Source organism: Pan troglodytes, chromosome 9 (genome assembly GCF_028858775.2).
Source record: "Pan troglodytes isolate AG18354 chromosome 9, NHGRI_mPanTro3-v2.0_pri, whole genome shotgun sequence".
In the NCBI taxonomy this organism is placed as follows: Eukaryota; Metazoa; Chordata; class Mammalia; order Primates; family Hominidae; genus Pan; species Pan troglodytes.
Genome location: NC_072407.2, coordinates 53,327,336 through 53,347,769, shown reverse-complemented (window position 1 = coordinate 53,347,769; position 20,434 = coordinate 53,327,336). Strand labels below are relative to the sequence as shown.

The 20,434-nt window shown below is 35.8% G+C and overlaps 1 protein-coding gene across 1 annotated transcript in view; it reads right to left on the bottom strand.

Moving 5' to 3' along the window:
- Positions 1-917: 917 nt before the first annotated feature.
- LOC451709 (NADPH oxidase 4-like) overlaps positions 918-20,434 on the bottom strand; it is a 78,479-nt gene continuing 58,962 nt past the window's right edge. The window contains exons 8-11 of the mRNA XM_054661779.2: positions 7,185-7,304; positions 5,168-5,276; positions 2,568-2,636; positions 918-1,045 (exon numbers count right to left, since the gene is read on the bottom strand). Coding sequence (XP_054517754.2) covers positions 941-1,045; positions 2,568-2,636; positions 5,168-5,276; positions 7,185-7,304 — 403 coding nt within the window. The 3' untranslated portion in view covers positions 918-940. The remainder of the gene's footprint in view (positions 1,046-2,567; positions 2,637-5,167; positions 5,277-7,184; positions 7,305-20,434) is intronic.

Below are 20,434 nucleotides of genomic sequence, written 5' to 3'. Positions count from 1 at the left end.
AGAAATATAACTTAAATGAAAGAAAAAGAATGATGTAAAACATCCAACTGCTAAAAGAAGAGTTTATGTATTTTTGTAATAAATGATAGTATCATCTAGCTATATTTATATTCCAGTGGATATGTTTAAAGAAATTATGTTAATTACAAAATGTCAATATCTGCAATATGTTAGAAATCACATCTTTTACAACTATGTAAACTTATGATGAAACTATTTAGATGTAAACCTAAAAATATGTGAGTGGTTATATACTTTTCAAAATCTTCTTAGAATTCTTATAGATCAGTGCTCTGCACTATGATAAACTTACAAAAGACAAATGGGCTGGCTGGTCTGTGCCCTAAAATGAAAGCTTTCCTTCTTAGTAATTTCTTCAGATCATAGACACATAGTCCATAAGAACAAGATTCTTTATAAAATTATAGTTTCTAAATAATATTTTTGGAAACATTCTAGGTTTAAAGATGGCATATTACAATGCAGAGGGTTTTTTTAAAAAACAAACAAACAAAAAACATATTCATTATGGTAAAAAAAGTTACAAAAAATGTGATTTTTAAATGAATTCATTGTTAGAACTAATTGTAAAGTTCTTTGTTTGGAAACATGATTTTGAAAACTTTTCCTAGGATCACCTGATATATGCTGTGGGAGCGAATACCCATTTTTAATATAGGCCTATACAAATTTATAATCAGATAGGAGAGTTTAGTTCATAAATACATTATAGACTATTTCTATGCCAAACTTTAATTATTTGGAATTACAGAAATGTAGGACGATACCTGCCTTACTTCTTCCTTTGATAGTGAAAGAGTGTTTCAGTGAATTTGTCATTTGTAAACTCATTGCCAATTCATTTTCAAACTTCATGTAATTATTTGAAAATATTTTAATTAATTTATTAGCCACATATCAAATTTTTGAGGTATAGTACTTACCCTCTGTTGTATTTTGCTATTTCATCAAACAAAAGTTTCCACCGAGGACGTCCAAGAAACAGTCTTGAATTCAGTGCATGATATTTTTCTCCAATTATCTTCTGCCAAAAAGAAAGCACTACATTATTCGAGATTTAGTTAAGTAACCTAGTTCTCTAACATCGTTTCTACTGGTGCTGCGGCTTCCCACCAAATTGCTGTGATATAAAGAATGTAAGTATCAAATGGCAACCTATTACGTAGAATTATTTCAAAATATCATTTCCTTTCTCCTTTCTTTTAAAATCCATTATCTCCTTGAATTCCATGTGTTTGTTTTTAAACAAACAAACAAAATCTATTCTGGTAAAAAGGTACAAAAATTTGATTTTTAAATGAATTAATTGTTAGAACTAATTGTTAGAACTAATCTCCTTGAATGCCATTCTGACAAATGGCTAATTTTCTTAGATTTCAGTTAGTCGTTTCATCTTTAAAGAACTGCAATGTAAGACAAAGCATGAATTCTAATTGGTCAATCTCAAAAAGGCTCAGCACATGGACTTCATTGAAGTATTTTGGCACCACAGATACAGTTGTCATATTTGGCTCATTATATAAGTAAAATACTACAAATTGTCATCGTAAATTTGGGGAAATGATCCTAGACAAGACAGCTCACAACAGCAGAACTCCAAAATTGGGTCTATCAACAAATGGCTGTGAACGGGCTCCTGTTTGCAATTAACAGAGCATTAGATCTAAATCAATGTGAAGAGTCAGAGTGAACTGCGGAGAAAGGAGGAAGTATCTGAGTCCCAGGCAGGCAAACTGCGAACCAGATACAAATTATGCTTCATACCTTAATTATCGCAATACCAGGAGGAAAAGTGATATTGACTTACTTCATGAGACTGGTAAAATGAAATACTTTTTACATACCAAGTAGGGGAGAAATATGACTGGGAAAATTAGAGTTAGATTAGTTTTGAGGTAACTGAAAACATTCAAATTTTATATTCGAAGTATTGTGAAAATGTATGACAAAAAGTACCAAAATAAAATTTGTGAATGCATTCATGCCTAGATTTATACACCAGTCCAGCTCTTCAATGTTGTCTTCAAATATTAGTTTCATCACTTGCAAAATGGGAATAACATTAACTGCTTGACTCTGTTTTAATTACATAAACTAATATATGTGAAATTATTAGCACAGTTCCTAAGACAGTAAATAAATAATGCATGATGGCTATCATTATTTTTTAGTTTTCTTTGTCTAGAAATAAGCTTAATTGTATATGAACTCATCTTCTCTCTCCACATAAAACATGCCATCAATAAAAAGAAATCACAAGGCTGTTCATGTGTAGTCTGAATTTCAGAAGAACTTGAGGCGATAGTGAAGAGGGGAGGGGCAGACTCAAAAGGTCTGACCTTATGAGTCTGCCCCAGCTCCCTGTGAGAAGGACAAATGGAAGGCATAATATGGTTGACTTCAAGGACAAGCTATGACTTTTCTGGACATATTCCAAAGGAGGCTTTCCTCTAGGAAACTTCTGTTCGAACCACCTGCAGGAATTTTCTTCCACCACAGCTCCTACAGTAAATCTATTATCAACAGGCTTGTTTAATTTACGATACCTGTATCCCATCTGTTTGACTGAGGTACAGCTGGATGTTGACATAGTCAGGTCTGTTCTCTTGCCAAAACTGAGAGGACAGAAAAAGGAATAGACTTATTACAATTCTGTGGGTATACTCAGATTTTCTCCTATTCTAACATGTGATTCTAGAATTTAACACAACCTAGCTTATCATAGTCAATATCTATAAGAAAATGAATACACACACACATACATACACACAAATATATATAACAGATTCTAACGTTAATAATCTGGCCTCTTGGTATGAATTAGGTCTGATGATGGTAGTGGTAGGGAATAATTTTCTGTTATCTTTATAGATAGAAAATTTAGCATGCTAAATGCTATACAAATATTTGTCCTTCTGAAATACTCCTTATTTTATTCCTTAAGAGTCTCAAAATTGTACCAGTTTACTCATCAAGAACATGATTTTCTTGAGAAAAAAAGACAATAGTAATTTAATTTATGCATGCTAGCAAATATAAAACAACACAAATAGACACTTTTTCCTGTTCCTGCCTTCCACTTATTCAGCAATGGGCTCTGGTTTCTCTTGCACAAAAATGCACAAGGCAAAAATATACCTGCAAAAATAAATAGTCTAGAAAAAAATATGGAACAACAACCCCCTCATTTCCCCCTCCCCGAAGGCTTTGGCAACCTGAGAGGATTTTACTGTATCTGAATTGTTTGAAATATTTTTAGCAAGGATGCATATGTAGAGACTATTCTACTTCCTGCCTCTGCAAATTAAACTACTCTAGGGACCTCCTATAAGTGGCAGCATAATATATTTGTGCTTTCGTGTCTGGCATATTTCATTTAGCATTGTGTCTTCAAAGTTCATCCATGTACTATGTGTCATAATTTCCTTCCTTTGTAAGGCTGAATAGTTTTGCATTGTATGTGTATATCATAATTTGTTTATCCATTCAACTATTGATGAATATTTGGGTTGTTTCCATCCTTTGGCTATTGTGAATAATGCTTCTATGGGCATTGGCATACAAATATCTGTCCAATTGCCTGCTTTTAATTCTTCTAGGTACATATCCAGAACTAATGTTTTCATTTATTTTTATTTATTTACTTTGCATAAAGTCTGGAGGACTTACCTAATCCACCTCTTCCCAGAAAAGCACAGACACTACCTCTCTAATTGCCTGTCCTACTATTCTTTCTCTTTCTTACTCTGCTTCATCCACACAGATCTCCTTTCTCTTCTTTCAGGACACCAAGCATAGCGCTGCCTCAGAGCCCTTGCCTATGAAGTTAGGTTTCTCTATCTTGATTTTTTTTCTCCAAAATATGTGTCTAGTCTGCTCATTCACTTCAGTCAAGTCTGCTCAAATGGCATTATAACATTTTGTTTGATGGTTGTTCCTGAACGTGCAATATAAATTAACACACTCTCTACTGTTTACGCTGCTTTACTCCTACTTTCCCTTCCTTCTTTGTCCTAACCCGAATCTCAGAACCTGATGCTCGATGTATTTATTGGTTGTTGTCTATCTTGCCCCCTTAGAATGTAAACCACATGAGATCAGAAACTTGGTTTTATTTTGCCACCTGATGAGGTTTCAGATCCTAGAATAGTTTCAGATTGATAGTTAGCAGTTAATAAATATACACTGAATGATAGAATGACTGAATGAGTGAATGCATGCACAAAGAGGTATATATAATGATATCCATTTCAGTATTCTTTGTAATAAAAAAGTATCTAACATTAGAGAATTGTTCAGTAAGCTAGATATATCTATACAATGAAATACTCTAAAAGAATCAGGTGGGTCTATCATCTCTAATTGTTGGCACCGGGAAAAACAATGAGGCAGTTCTATATGCACTAATACCAAAAAATAGTCAAGACATAGTAATCAATTAATAAAGGAATTTGCATAAACAATATAGATAGTATGATATAATTTATAGAACACTTAATAGTTACCTCTGTTTACATAGATTAGGTAGCGAAGGTAGTAAGAGAGGATTTTACTTTATCAGAATTGTTTGAAATATTTGTAACAAGGATGCATATGTGTATCACTTGTATAATGTGAATAAAGATAAATAGGTCAAATGTTACAGGTAGGATAGGAAAAGATTCCTGCTTTATCTCTGCAAAAAATAAAACACAGAATTTGGGATTTTTGAGATTTGTATCGTATACCAAAAAGTCTGGTGATTTGCAGTATTAAAGATGGCAATCAAGGGTAAGTGCTATCAGAACAAAGGATGGAAGGTGTTACAGCAGGAGCCTTCTGGTATTTCCCTCCATTGTCTTCCTCATCACCTTTAGCCATATGCATACATTTCAATGTGAAACACCCTATGTTAAAACATAGAAATGAATGTTTCTATGTTAAAATATATACTCACAAATATCCATATCTGAAAAGATGTGTGCCTAATTGCTAACAGATATTATCTCTGATTTTTTATGTTTAAGAGACTTATTTCTTTCCTTGCTACTTATCTGCATAATTTCTATGGTTTATTCTATGGCAAGCATTTATTGCTCTTGTAATATAAAAGATATAACATTTTTAATTTGAAAAATTGCAAAACTAGAACCAACCCTAATGTTACCTTGTTATGCAACATACAGAGTAAGTCTGCAAACCAATGGAAGGACTGGATATCTCTGCATACCCAAATAAAGTATAGTCTTCTAAGCTTGTATGGTTTCCAGTCATCCCTTTAAAATTAAAATAACATGATAGTGATTAGGATGACAAACACAAATATTAAAGAATTTGTATATTTTTGAAAGTTTCCTTTTCATTAGTAAGCAACCAATAGAAATATCCAATAGAAACCAATAGAAAAATCAGTCATTTACATTCTAGCATCTGATAGCACAAGAACTAAATGAATTTAATATGCAATATACTGACTCAAGGATATGACACACTTCATGAATTTAGGTGTTTAAGTGTTAAATGAATTTAAGTGTGAATAATATTCACAAGTATGCATATCATCCATTTCCAGTTGAAGGCCATAACTGAACTGGACCAGAATAATATTGGGCTCTGCATCACAGAAAAAAACAAGTTTTCAACTTTCAGTGAATTCTATCACAGACTCAGTAGGGCTCCAATGGTCATTCAGTCTTGCCCTGGCTTTTTGGCAAAATGAGCCAAAACCATTCCAGAAACTTGGTTGTTTATCCCCTCTTAAAAATCATTAAAGAAAGAGATTTCACAATCATGTACGATGTAATGCATTCCAGCAACTCAGAATTCCAAGTTTGCATCCCCATTTATAAAGTAGGTTTGAGGTTAAGAAAATGTTCTTCCTTTTTCATAACATTAGGTATCCAAATAACTTGTAATGTGTTGTCAGAAACAAACTATTTCTGGCTTGGAGCATGATCATTTTTGTAAGAACCACCAGAAAGTACCAAATTTACATCTAGTATTTAAAACTGAAATAAAATATCATTCAACCACATCACTTAAATTTATTATTGCTTTTTTGGTTCTGCAAAAAAAAAAGTAAATTGAATAGATATGAGAATAACTTTCTACTTTTCATTTTGCTTTGTGTTTTCATAAGAATATCAATCAATTAACTTTTACTTACAATCCTGAAACTAAAATAAGTTTTAGTTTAGTATTTCCTGGTCAGACAATTTCACCTTTTTTTTTTTTTTTTTTTTTTTTTTTTTTTGGCAGAGTCTCGCTCTGTCACCCAGGCTGGAGTGCAGTGGTGCCATCTCCCCTCACTGCAACCTCCACCTCCCAGGTTCAAGAGATTCTCGTGCCTCAGCCTCTGGAGTAGCTGGGATTACAGGCATGCACAACCAGGCCTGGGTGCTTTCTGTATTGTTAGTAGAGACAGGGTTTCACCATGTTGGCCAGGCTGGTCTTGAACTCCTGGCATCAAGCGATCCACCTGCCTCGGCCTCCCAAAGTGCTGGGATTACAGGTGTGAGCCAATGTGCCCGGCCACAATTTCACCTTTGAAGTTACTTTCTTTAGTCTGTTGTAAATTTGCTAAGTAACAAATGAAGGAATGATGTGTTCAGTTGTCATCTCAGAAAAGCCGGACCATATTTCAACAATAAACCCAGCCCTTTATTTCCATATCGATTGATGTCTACCTTTTGTCATAATTCTAATATTTTCTGAAATAATTTTATTTATATTTTTCATTGCTTTCTTTTTTACCTGCCCCATTTGAACGTAAGCTTTTTAAGGGCAGGGTCTCTGTTTTCATTCATTGCTGTCTTCCCAATACCTGTAAGACCTATTGGCACATGGGTGCTCAAAAATATTTGTTGACTGAATGAATGAGTAGAACCACTTACCGCTGATGAGGACACAGAAAATGAAGGATGGAGGCGAATGACTTTTAACAAAGGAAAAGGACAGAGGAGTGCATAACTGTGATATGACATCTTTCTACAAGAGAATATGCTAGTAGCCACAGACCACATGTTGAGAATCACTGAATTATTCCCCTCATCAATCAGTAAATGGAAGTCCTTGATCAACAAGTAGAATAATTCAATAAGGAATTATTTTATACTAAAAAGAGAGATATCAGAAATATTGGCAGTTCTCTATTTGGATTAACAAAATAGATCAAAATGACATACAACAGGGTGTTGAGTATTGATGCAAATGGAGTTACTCCAATGCCACCAGCCACGCAGAGGCTGACCTCATAGTTCAGTGATTCCTCAAATGGACTTCCAAAAGGACCATCAATATACAGCCTGTAGAGCAGTCAGAAAAAGGCGGGAAAAAAATGAAAATAAGTGAAATTAATTTTCTGTACCATATAGCAAACATGCTGAATGCAATCTCTAGATTTTGTGATGGGTCAGGCCTTATTTCATGGTTTCTCATACTGATTAGCCTAAAGGAGTAGCAGATGTTGTTTATGAAGTGTAAAGATTAAAACAAATACATCTGTTTCTAAGTGTGCCTTTTTTGAGGGAACCATTAATTAAAAGTATAGGGTAATGTAAATATGATCATGCCAGGTAGCTAAGGACAAGTTAAAGCTCTGATCATATTAGATTACTATATATGACTAAATTATAGTAAGAATTGCTTTACTGTATCTAAATTCAATAAACATTTTTTCAATGGCTAGATCAGTACAGGAAATACTTATTTAAACATTTACTATGTGAACAGAAAAATAATTAGGAGTAAGGAAAAGAATCTAACACCGTCCCTCCTCTTGCCCTGGTTGTTCATAAGTATAGAACTTTACTTACGAACCGATAGTTCTTTAGCTGTAAAGGACAATCACAAAGGAAGCTCTGAAGCTCTAACCACTCTGCTCATGTTTATATATTCAAGTATGTGAGTGTGAGACAGAGAGAGAGAGAGAGAGAGCATAGAGAAATCCTTCTTAACTGCAATGGAAATGCTAATTGTTCATATAATATTCATCCTCCCATTCTTTCTTAGTAACAGACAATTAATTTTATTCAGGGAAGCAAAAAGTCCAGCCAAAATACTACATTTCTCAGACTCCCTGCATCTGTTTTGGTTGTGTGACTATATTTTGGCCACTGCCCCCTCCTTCCTACTGGTCTGCTTTCTGAGCTACACACCCACACACACACACCCACCCCACTCCCCACAAAGCTATTCTTTGGTGTTTTGAAATAACTTTGGACAGGACGACTAGAACTCAGCGTTCTAGTCATTTACTAAGGCTGGGATTCCAGACAAGTAACTTGTCCTCCTAAAGTGGATTTCTTTCATCTACAAAAGGGTCAATAAGATGGGATGCTACAGAAAAAAAGTGTGCTAAGAATTGTAGAGGGCCACACAAATATCAGAAATACATTTTGTTAACGGCATCAATGAGTGCCGTTATACTGACAGGCCTTCTGCGAGGCCCAGTATTGATGCAAGAAATGGGCTAAGTCCAGTATGAGCTGGGAAATGTAGGTGGGAATTTGGTTTCAAGGCCCTTAGAGAATCAGTTGGTTTTCATTTGAAAAAAAATTTTTTTTAATACCAGGAGAGGGAAAATTTTGCTTTTCTTGGGAAAAATAAGAAGATAAAATTATTAGTATTTGACTACTTCATGACATCTGGTTTTTTGAGGGAGATGGAAATGGAAACTACTTAAACCACTTTTTTTACATATTTAATCTGATTAATGTGTGAAATACACTGCCTTTCATTTATGAGCAGTGACTTTCTCTCTATCATAGTCCATGTTCTTTAAAAGAATGTTATGTTGCTATTATCATAATATATGTAACCAGATTGTAGAAATTAAAGGCAACTCTTTAAAGTCTTGCTATAACATAGTAGAGATGAAATCAACTTCATATATTTTTAAATTTCAGTTGATAACTAATGAAAAGATCCTTTATGAAGGATTGTGTATCTAAGATAATTCTAAGGATAAGAGATGTCTTCTTCCCTGACCCACTCAAAAGTATATAAACATTTTTTGACATTTAAGTTTTTCCTTTGAAAGTAGAATTTATTTACATTTAAAAAAACTGATTTAAATCTTTTATTAAGCTTAATGAGTTTCAAGCTACGTTTCTGTTTTTTGTGGCTGAGTGTGAATATACTTGTTAAAGCTTTTAACATGGTGCCTGAACATAGTAAGAACCTGATAAATATTAGATATTTAAGAATAATATAATAAATATTATACTATTATTAAAAGTAAAGGTTTGTAATTTACAACATTTAATGTTCATATAAGTGTAAATTTTTGAAAAATATTTGCCTTTTAAAATCTTCTCTGATCATCTGTCACTTTAAACAGTTCTTTTAATTAATAAAAAATTTCAAGGGTCTGGTGCAGTGGCTCACATCTGTAATCCCAGCAGTTAGGGAGGCTGAGGCAGGAGGATTGCTTAGGGCCAGAATTTTGGGCCCAGCCTGAGCAACAAAATGAGACCCTTGTCTTAAGTGTTAGCTGGACACGGTGGCACGTGCTTGTAATCCCAGGTACTAGGGAGGCTGAGGCAGGAGGATGGCTTGAGTCCAGGAGGTTGAGACTGCAGTGAGCTATGATCACACCACTGCACTCCTGCCTGGGTGACAGAGTAAAACTCAGTGTCCAAAATTTTTTTTCTTTTTCAAGACATGCCTGAGACTCTTACCTCAGAAACCTAAAATAAGCTATATTAACAATGGATACTCTTCACCGAACATTTAATCCAAGGTTGGTACTGAATGTTCTATGTATACCTTCACTGTTAATCCACACAACAATTTTCATAGGAAAGTATAATGCCTATTTTATTGCATTGGGAACTAAAACTGAAAAAGGTTAAATAATTTTCTTAAGGTCACACTTATATTAAGGGGGGATGACTTTTACTAAATTCATTCTGAGTCTAACTCCAAAGCTTAGTTTGTTAATAATCAGATAATAATCTTTACAATTACCAATTATTTTGGTGAGGGGTATTATATAAAGGTAAAAACAAAGAAAGTTTCCAGGACAATTATCATCTAACAATTCTCTCTTCATGTAGGAAAAAAGTGAGTGTGATAAACTATTCCTCAGGAGAGGATGTTATTGCAGTTTTAGACCATTCTAGTCTCAGGAGCTAATCATATCAATAGAAACAACAAACAAAAGGAGTGAGTTTAGAAAGCCTACGATGGTTCTCCCTTGATGGCTTTCAAATTTTACTGTGTATCAAAATTTCCTGCAGGCTTGTTAAAACACAGAATGCTAGGCCCTACCCCGAGACTTGCTGACTCAGAAATCTGAGCATTTATAGTTTTCACCATTCCCCCAGGAGCTACTGATGTTGCTGACAGAGCAGGTAAGGAGGATCAGGAGTGAGCTGGTGCAGGTGGTGATTTTACAGAGGGTCCCCAACTTAGGATGGTTCAATTTAATTTTTTTTGACTTTATGATGGAGTGAAAGCAATATGTATTCAATAGAGACTGTACTTAAAATTTTGAATTTTGACCTTTTCCTGCACTAGTAGTATTTGGTACAATATTCTCTCATGATGCTGGGCAGCTGCCACAGCTTCCAGCCAGACACATGATCATGAGCTTAAACAACCAATACTGTACTCTGCAGTGTACAGCAGCATTCAATACAGGTAGGTAATTTTTTTCAATCCCTGCCCCTTTCCCTCCCACATCTTGTATTCCCCAGTGTCTATTGTTTCCATCTTCATGTCTATGTGTACCCAATGTTTAGTTTTCTGTTTTTGCATGTAAACATAAATAAAAACAAATAACCTATTTTCATCTCAATAGATGCAGAAGAAGTTTTTGATAAAATCCAACATCCCTTTATGGTAAAAACCCTCAATAAACTAGGCATATAAGGAACATACCTCAAAATAATAAGAGCCATCTATGACAAACCCACAACCAACACGATCCTGAATTGGCAAAAGGTGGATGTGTTTCCCTTGAGAACCAGAACAAGACAAGGACGCCCACTCTCACCACTCTTATTCAACATAGCACTGGAAGTCCTAGCCAGAGCAATCAAGTAGGAGAAAGAAAGGAAAGGCATCCAAATAAGAAATGAAGTCATACTATCTCTCTTTGCTGATGATTTGCTTCTATACCTAGAAAAACCTACTCTGCCAAGAGAACTGATAAATGACTTCAGTAGTTTCAGTATACAAAGTCAATGCACAAAAATCAGCAGCATTTCCATATACCAGTAATATTCAAGCTGAGAGCCAAATCAAGAACTCAAGCCCACTTACAATAATTTGTAATTATTATCTAATGCAATCTCATGTTAAAAGGAACACTGGAAAAAAAACAATTTGATGTTTATCTCTTGGAATTCTGAATGATTCAGTCAAGGCCTTACAAATTAATTAATTTAAAGTCTGCAAGGATAAAAGTTCTTTGGCAAGGAGTCCCCATAAAATAATCATGCTAACAAAATTATACTCCAATAACCATTATGAATGGATACATTTAATATAAGATTTTTAACAAAGGAAGGACTTCAGGCTACTTTGTCGACTGACAATTTCTGCCCAAAAAAAAAAAAAAAAACCCAAATAAACAACAAAAATCCCTCAAACCTAAAAACTAAAGAGTCTGAAAAGATGTATGGCAGCTGAATGCAGGATGGGGTAACAAAGAAAGAAAATGGCTCTCAAAGGCACTAGACGGAGATTTACCTGTGCTTAATCTATCTCCAGAAAGTGGCTACATCCCCAACTTGTTCTGAAATTTTAGCCACCGAACCTCTAGCTATAGACTCAGCTTGGCCCTGTCCTTCAACCAATTCTTATCTGAGTCAGGAATGACTTGTGCTCTCAGTCAGCACTAAGGCTCGTTTATTGCTTGCTCATTAGCCTTGCACTAACACAGCTTCTTGACTTACATCTCTGAGCCAAAATCTTTACAATTTAAGCGGTGCCTCAGTTTTACAGTCCTGATGACAGGGTTTTGCCTTGTGAATCCCAGCCCAGGGGTTGGGATCCACTACCCGCTGATAGACCAGAGTTCTTTGGACATCCTACTTGCCTAGTTTTGCAAACATCAATAGCATTAGGCATTCTTATAACTACATTCCACACTCTAGTCAGAATACTACCTTTTAGATCTCTTGCCATCCAGGTATTCGAATTTCACATACTATACAAAAGAAAGCCTAAATTTAAGGATTAGAAGATGAAAGACAGTAATTCTCTAATGAAAGACAATATGTGTACTGTGGAAAATCTTATGAATTACTGTGCTTGTAGAAACTGTACCAGAATAACCACTACCACAAATAGGCAGACACACAAGGGAAAGGGCTCCTTCCTGATTAATCCAAGCAGAGCATATCACCCAGAGCCACCTCTACCAGATAGGACAATGCATCCCTTCTGACAGGATTTAGAATGGATTGAAGATACAAAAGCAGCCCACATGGCAGAGCCTTTCCCCCTGCCCTGAGGCAAGCAATGGCTTTGAGAAATGGCAGAACAGAGCTGACAATGAGAATGGTGATGAAAATTCACTTTTGCAAGAGGCCAGGTGCTTTCTATGATTTTATTTAAATATCACAAAGACTTACAAGAAAGAATTGTGTCATGCATTGGGCATTCCTCAAAGCAACATTAGAAGGAAGATATCTCCATTATCATCATTTGTAATACAGAACAAAAAGTCAACATAAAGTTGCTCAGATTGCCACTCTCCCTCAATCATGAGGACTTAAACCAGAATGTGACTCAAGTGAAAAAGCTTGAAGCCACCCAAAGCTCTTTCCTTCTCCCTCTCTCTCCTCCTCTCCTTCTTGCATAATAGTCATCACATTCTGTTAATTATGCCTCCTAACACCCTTAGACATCTATCTGATCTTCCATATTACTATTACCACAGTACGAATCCATTATCATTTCCTGCCTGAATATGAAATTGCCAACTAGCTTGTGTGCTGGCCCCATGTAGTACCTCATGTACCTCTCTACTTTCATGAGAAATCTATAAAAATGTAAGTCTGATTATCTTTCTCCTTGGCTTAAAATCCTTTCATGGGTCTTCATTGTCTTTACAACAAAGTCCAAGGTCATTTAAGTGGCAGTCCAGGCCAGATGCAGTGGCTCATACCTGTAATCCCAATATTTTGGGAGGCTGAGGTGGGATGATAGCTTGAGGCTAGGAGTTCAAGACTAGCCTGTGCAACAAAGACCAGGCCTGTGATAACAATGTGATAAGACCTATGTCTCTGGCCAGGTGTGGTGGCTTATGCCTGTAATCCCAGCACTTCGGGAGGTCAAGGCAGGCGGATCACCAGAATCAGGAGTTCAAGACGAGCCTGGCCAATATGGTGAAACCTTGTCTCTACTAAAAATACAAAAATTAGCTGGGCAAGGTAGCACACACCTGTAATCCCAGCTACTTGGGAGGCTGAGGCAGGAAAATTTCTTGAATCTGGGAGGCAGAAGTTGCAGTGAGCAGAGATCGTACCATTGCACTCCAACCTGGGTAACAGAGTAAGACTTCATCTCAAAAAAAAAAAAATCTATGTATCTAAAAAAAAAATTATATATATATGTGTATATATATATGCATATATATGTGTGTGTATATATATGTATATATGTGTATATATGTATATATGTGTATATATGTATATATATGTGTATATATGTATATATATGTGTGTATATATGTATATATATGTGTGTATATATGTGTATATATATATGTGTGTGTTATATATACACACATGTATGTGTATATATATACACACACATGTATGTGTGTGTATATATATACACACATGTATGTGTATACATATACACACATGTATTGTATACATATACACACATGTATGTGTGTATATATATACACACATGTATGTGTGTATATACACACACATGTATGTGTGTGTATACACACACATGTATGTGTGTATATATATACACACACATGTATGTGTGTATATATATACACACACATGTATGTGTGTATATATATATACACACATACATGTATGTGTATATATATATGCCAGGCCTGGTGGCACACACCTGTGGTCCCAGCTACACTGGAGGCCAAGGCATGAGGTTCGCTTAAGCCCAAGATGTTGAGGCTGCAGTGGGCTGTGCTTGCACCACTGCACTACAGCTTGGGTGACAGAGTGAGACCTTGCCTCAGAAAACAAAAGGTATTCTAGGCCCTGTCCACATTTCTCCTTATACCTCGACTCCAAGTGTATGTGTGCTTGCACATGCATGCACACATGTGCTCCACACATACACAGTTTTCAGCCACCTGGGAGTAATCCCTCAATGACCCACCACTTCTAAGTTAAGTATAATTTGAGGGGCCAAACACATCTGGATTGGAGACCCAGCTCTGCCATGTGACTTTGGGTAGGGCATTTACCTCTTTGAATCTCAGTCCTCTTATCTGTAAAATTAGGGAAACAATACTACCTAACTTATAGAGGAATAGTAAGAATTAAATTAATAATGCATATAAAGCACAATTCCTGGCATGTGTAGTGTTCATTATGTGTTACTATTATAAACAAAAATAACTTGGGCCAGGCACAGTGGCTCACACCTGTAATCCCAGCATTTTGGGAGACCAAGACAGGTAGATCACCAGGTCAGGAGTTCGAGACCAGCCTGGCCACTATGGTGAAACTTTGTCGCTATTAAAAATACAAAAATTAGCCCGGTGTGGTGGCACGCACCTGTAAACCCTTCTACTCGGGAGGCTGAGGCAGAAGAATTGCTTGAACCTGGGAGGCGGAGCTTGCAGTGAGCCGAAATCGCACCACTGCACTCTGGCCTAGGTGACAGAGCGAGACTCTGTCTAAAAAATAAAATAAAATAAAATAACTTGGCTCAGGATCAGATGACAAGTACATTACAGACATGCAGATTGAACAGAAATTATTAAAGATAGATGATGTCTTGAAGAAGAACTCAAAACTTGGCTAGGAAAGAGAAAGGAGGATAAGCTGGAGAACAGACTGTGGAAAGGTCATCTGAGGCTTTGCAGTTTAAGGGTATTACCCCAAATCACCATTTGAAGTCATTTTTACATAGCCCATTAGCAATGAGATTGAGGTAGGACATTGCTTTTATTGTCCAAACAATGAAGGTTGTTCTTTGGCAGCAAACCAAGTCATAAAAGAACAGCTCTAAAATTTGTCATAAATGATATTCCCCTCTCTAAACAGTTCTGGTATTAGGAAGCTCAGAGAACTTGATCTTTATGAGAACCAAGTAGAAATAGTTTATTCTTGTATTTTCACAATATGTTTACATACATTGTGGTTAAAACTTCCAGAGCCACTGGGTCATGTTTTGCTGGTTTAATTGCCAAAATGGTTGCAAGTAATTTATGGATAAAATTATATCAGATGTACTTAAACATTTTACATGTCCAAGCTGTATTTACAAGGATAAAAATATATTATAACTACCCTCTAGTCTACATATGTTATGAACCTAAATCCTTCAGAGTTTATTAGCAATAAAACTTGCTTCTTTATCTCCATTTGTTTCCTCCAACCTATAAATCAACAATATGCATTTTGTATTAGATACACATTCTTTTTTTATTCCTTTCCACTCATCTATCTCTTTCTGACAATTGTCACACCTATTCATGCTCTGAGAATTTTCATGGAGCAATGTCTACAATTACATCCTGATGAGAATGGATGCCCTGGCTTTGGCAATGGGTCAAATAAGAGCTCACAAATGTAAAAATTGATTAATGAACATTCTTGTATTTTAGAAGAGTGTTCCCAAGCACCATTGCAGGTGATATTTTTTAAATGCCTTTCCTTTAAACATACACATACATACACATATACATTCCGGAACTAGTCAGTTCTCTTCATGAATATTTTTCACCTAAATAAAGGACATACATTTCCATATTTCAATATTTGTTAGATGTCTCTTGGTAACAGGAAGTTAAAGATTATAGGGACACGATGTTGACTAAATAGAAACCCCAGTCCAAATCCAAACTACCACAGCTCACACTAACCAGTGCACAATGAGTTCATGTTAGTAATGTTATGCTCTATGTTGGTTATGCAATGATCTGTAAATAGTCTGTGATATGGTATAATTTTATAGGGCAAGGAAGTTGCTTTGTAACCCATATTTTAGGTCTTAAAACATATTTCAAACAGAAAAATGAGGAAAAAATCTCAATGTAGATACATATAACAGTGGTTGTGAATGAAATACATTCTAATTGTTTGACTCATTTTTCAAATTTACGGATTTTTTTTTATGTTAAAAGCTACAAATTCTTTGACTTTCAGTTATCTGCAATGATGAATAAATGTGTGTGTTCTGACTGCAACTACCAACCATTTCTCCTTCTCATTCCCTTAACTGGGACCATCCTCTTCCCTGAGACAAAACAATATTGAATTTAGGCCATTTAACAACTCTAAAATGGCTTCTAAGTTTCAAGTGAAAGGAGAGTTGCATGTCTCTTGCTTCAATCAAAAATTGGACATGATTAAACATAGTGAGGAAGGCATGTTGAAAGCTGAGATAGGCATAAAGTTAGGCTTCTTGTGCCAAACAGTGAGCCAAATTGCTAATGGAAGGGAAAAAGTTTTTGAAGAAAATTATAAGTGCTACTTCAGTGAACATATGAATAATAAGAAAGCAAAACAGCCTTATTGCTGATACGGAGAAAGTTTTAGTGGTCTGGATGATTAAACCAGCCACAACACAACATTCTCTTAAGCCAAAGACTAATCCAGAACAAGGCCCTAACTCTGTTCTATTCCATGAAGGCTGACAGAGATGTGGAAGCTGCAGAAGAAAAGTCTGAAGCTAGAAGAGGTTGGTTCATGAGGCTTAAGAAAAGAAGCCATCTCTATAATATAAAAGTTCAAAGCAAAGCAGCAAGTGCTGATGGAGAAGCTGCAGTATATTATCTAGAAGATCTAGCAGACATCATAGATGAAGGTGACTATACTAAACAACAGATTTTCAATGTAGACAAGACAGCCATCAAGTGGTAGATGCCATCTACGGTATTCACAGCTGGAAAGGAGCAGTCAATGCCTGGCTTCAAAGCTTCAAAGGATAGACTGACTCTTGTCTATGGACTAATGTAGCTGATCACTTTAAGTTGAAGCCAATGCTCATTTACCATTCTGAAAAACTTAAGGCCCATAAGAATTATGCTAAATCTACTCTGTCTGTATTCTATAAATAAAAGAACAAAGTCCAGATGAAAACACATCTGTTTATAGATAGCATAGTTTACTGAATATTTTAAGCCCACCAGAAAAAAAAAAAGAAGATTCTATCTAAAGTATTACTACTCACATAGGCAGTAAGCAAAGCTCACACCGGAACAATAACAATGAAATGGATTCAACCTAAGTGTCCATCAATGGATGATTGGATAAAGAAAATACTGTATATATACATAATCAAATACTACTCAGGAACAAAAAAGAACAAAATAATGACTTTTGCAGCAATATGGATAAAACTGTAGACCATTACCCTGAATGAAATAACTCAGACACAGAAAGTCAAATACTTCACGTTCTCACTTAAAAGTGGGAGCTAGATGATGTGTACACATGGACGTAGAGTATGGAATGATAGACAGTGGAGACTTGAAATGTTGCAGGGGGGCTAGGAAGTGGGTGAATAATGAGAAATTACTTATTGCATACAATGTATGTTATTCTGGTGATGGATACCCTAAAAGCCCTGACTTGGCTACTACACAATCTATCCATGTATCAAAATTACATATGTACCACATAAATTTATACAAATAAATTTTTTAAATTACTGCTCATTGACAATGCACCTAGTCAACCAAGAGCTATGATGTAGATGTACAAGGAGATGAATGTTGTTTGCAGGCCTGCTAACATTACATCCATTTTGCAATCCATGGATCAAAGAGAAATTCTGACTTTCAATTGTTATTATTTAAGAAATACTTTTCATAAGGCTATAGCTACCATAGACAGTGATGCCTCTGGTACATCTGGGCAATGTAAATTTTAAAACATCCTGAAAATTATTCACCTTCTAGATGCTATTAAGAACATTCATGATTCATGGGAGGAAGTCATAATATCAACGTTAATAGGAGTTTGGAAGAAGTGATTTGAGCCCTCATGGATAACTTTGAGGGGGGTCCATGACTTCAGTGGAGGAAGTAACAACAAACATAGTATAAATAGAGAACTAGAATTACAAGTGGAGCCTGAATATATGACTGGATTGCTGCAATCTCATGATATAATGTTAATAAATGAAAAGTTGCTTACTATGGATGAGCAAATAAAGTAGTTTTGGTTTTGTTGCTTGTTTGTTTTGTTTTTTGTTTGTTTTGTTTTTGGAGATGGAGTTTCACTCTGTTGCCCAGGCTGGAGCGCAGTGGCACAATCTCAGCTCACTGCAACCTCCACCTCCTCGGTTCAAGCAATTCTCCCGCCTCAGCCTCCCAAGTAGCTGGAAATACACCCGTGTGCCACCACAGCCGGCTAATTTTTGTATTTTTAGTAGAGATGGGGTTTCACCATGTTGGCAAAGCTGGTCTAAAACTCCTGCCCTCAGGTGATCCACCTGCCTCGGCTTCCCAAAGTGCTGGGATTACAGGAAGAAAGTAGTTTTTTTGAGATAAAATCTACTCCTGGTAAAGAAGCTATGAAAATGCTGAAATGACAATTTACTTGATAAAGCAACATCAGGGTTTGAGAGGATTTAGTACAATTTTTAGAGAAGTTAGGCTGTGGGTAAAATGCTATCAAACAGCATCACATGCTACAGAGAAATCTTTTGTAAGAGGAAGAGCCAACTGATGCAGCAAACTTCATGGTTTTATGCTAAGAAACTGCTGCAGGTGCCCCTACCTTTAACAACCACCTTCCTAATCAGTCAGCAACCATCAACATCGAGGAAAGATCCTCTACCAGCAAAAAGTTTATGACTTGCTGAAGGCTTAGATGATTTTTAGCATTTTTAACATAAAGTATATTTTAATTAAGGGATGTGCATAGTATTTCTAGACATATCGAGGCTACTGCACACTTAAAAGACTACAGAATACTGTTAAAATTACTTTTATATGCACTGAGAAACTAAAAAAAAAAGTGTGACAGCTTTATTGCAGTATTGACTTTATTGCAGTGGCCTAGAATCAAACCCTCAATACCTCTGAGGTATTCCTATAGCTGCAAATAGATAACCACCTGAGAAACTACTATGACTACCCTCTTCAAGCAAAGGCATTAGGCAAACTGTAAGCCTAAAAGGCAGAAAAGCACGCATCATCAGCCTCTGCCAACAGCCACTGTAAGTAAAAATACAAATAGGCGTGCACCAATCCTTTTGGGCACATTCATGCTCCTGGTCAACATGTACATATAGAGCAAAGTACGCATTCAAGGCTGTATAGGCACATGTAAGTCTCCGTGTGTGTTATCAGGGGATTGCAAGTTTATTGCTAAAAATTAAGCCTGGATTAAAATTTGAAACAATGTACAAGCAATATAATTAGGATTCTGCATTTATTTTTGTGATCATAATTAAGTGAGTATTATCAAAGCTAAGTATTAGAGGGAAAATAATTTCCCCAGAAAGCAAAGTTTATGAATACTTGAAAAAACTCTCAAAGCGATCAAAGAATTTGGCATAGTGATTAGATGAAATATGTATAAACCAAATTCTATTCCTTTAAGTTGATGGCCTTTCTTTTCTATTTCAGATATTAGTTTATTTATTCTTTAGTCTGTTCCACACTAACTATTAAAGAGAGTTAAACACTCATAGAGGAGGCCCCAAGATGCCACAGGTATGATCAAGATTCAGCATGCATCAGTCTTTAGGGAAGGAGATGTGTTATAAGAGTCCCGGTATTTCCTTAACCTTCGGGAAGATGAAGGCATATTCCTTCAACAAGGACATACGCTTGGGGCATCTATGAGAAGGAAAGGTCTGCTTCATATAACAAAGTGTCAGAAGATTTCACATCCCCAGTTTTCAATATGATAAATAAGAATGTATAGAGATTGTCAAAAATCATATGTAGCCCATGGCTATTTTGAAAATGACTTGCTACAATATAAATGAATCCTTGCATTTAAAGGACAGTAAATAGAAAACCAGATGAGGTATCACCGACAAAATACTGTCCCTGTTGATACGGCATCAAGCAAAAAGAACCAGACACAGATGCACACAGCATGTTGTCTGCACTGTGCAGCAGCTCCTCAGTCAAAGCTGGGTTGCAATTACAAGTAAGTATTTCTTCTATGACCCAGCTGCAAGGAGCCTGAGACATTATATTGCAGAAGATGTCTTAGTTAGTTAGGGTAAGTTATTCAGGATTTTCAGAAATCTTAAGAAAGATTATATTTTGTTTTTGCCTGCCCAAATCTCTCCCTGCACTATG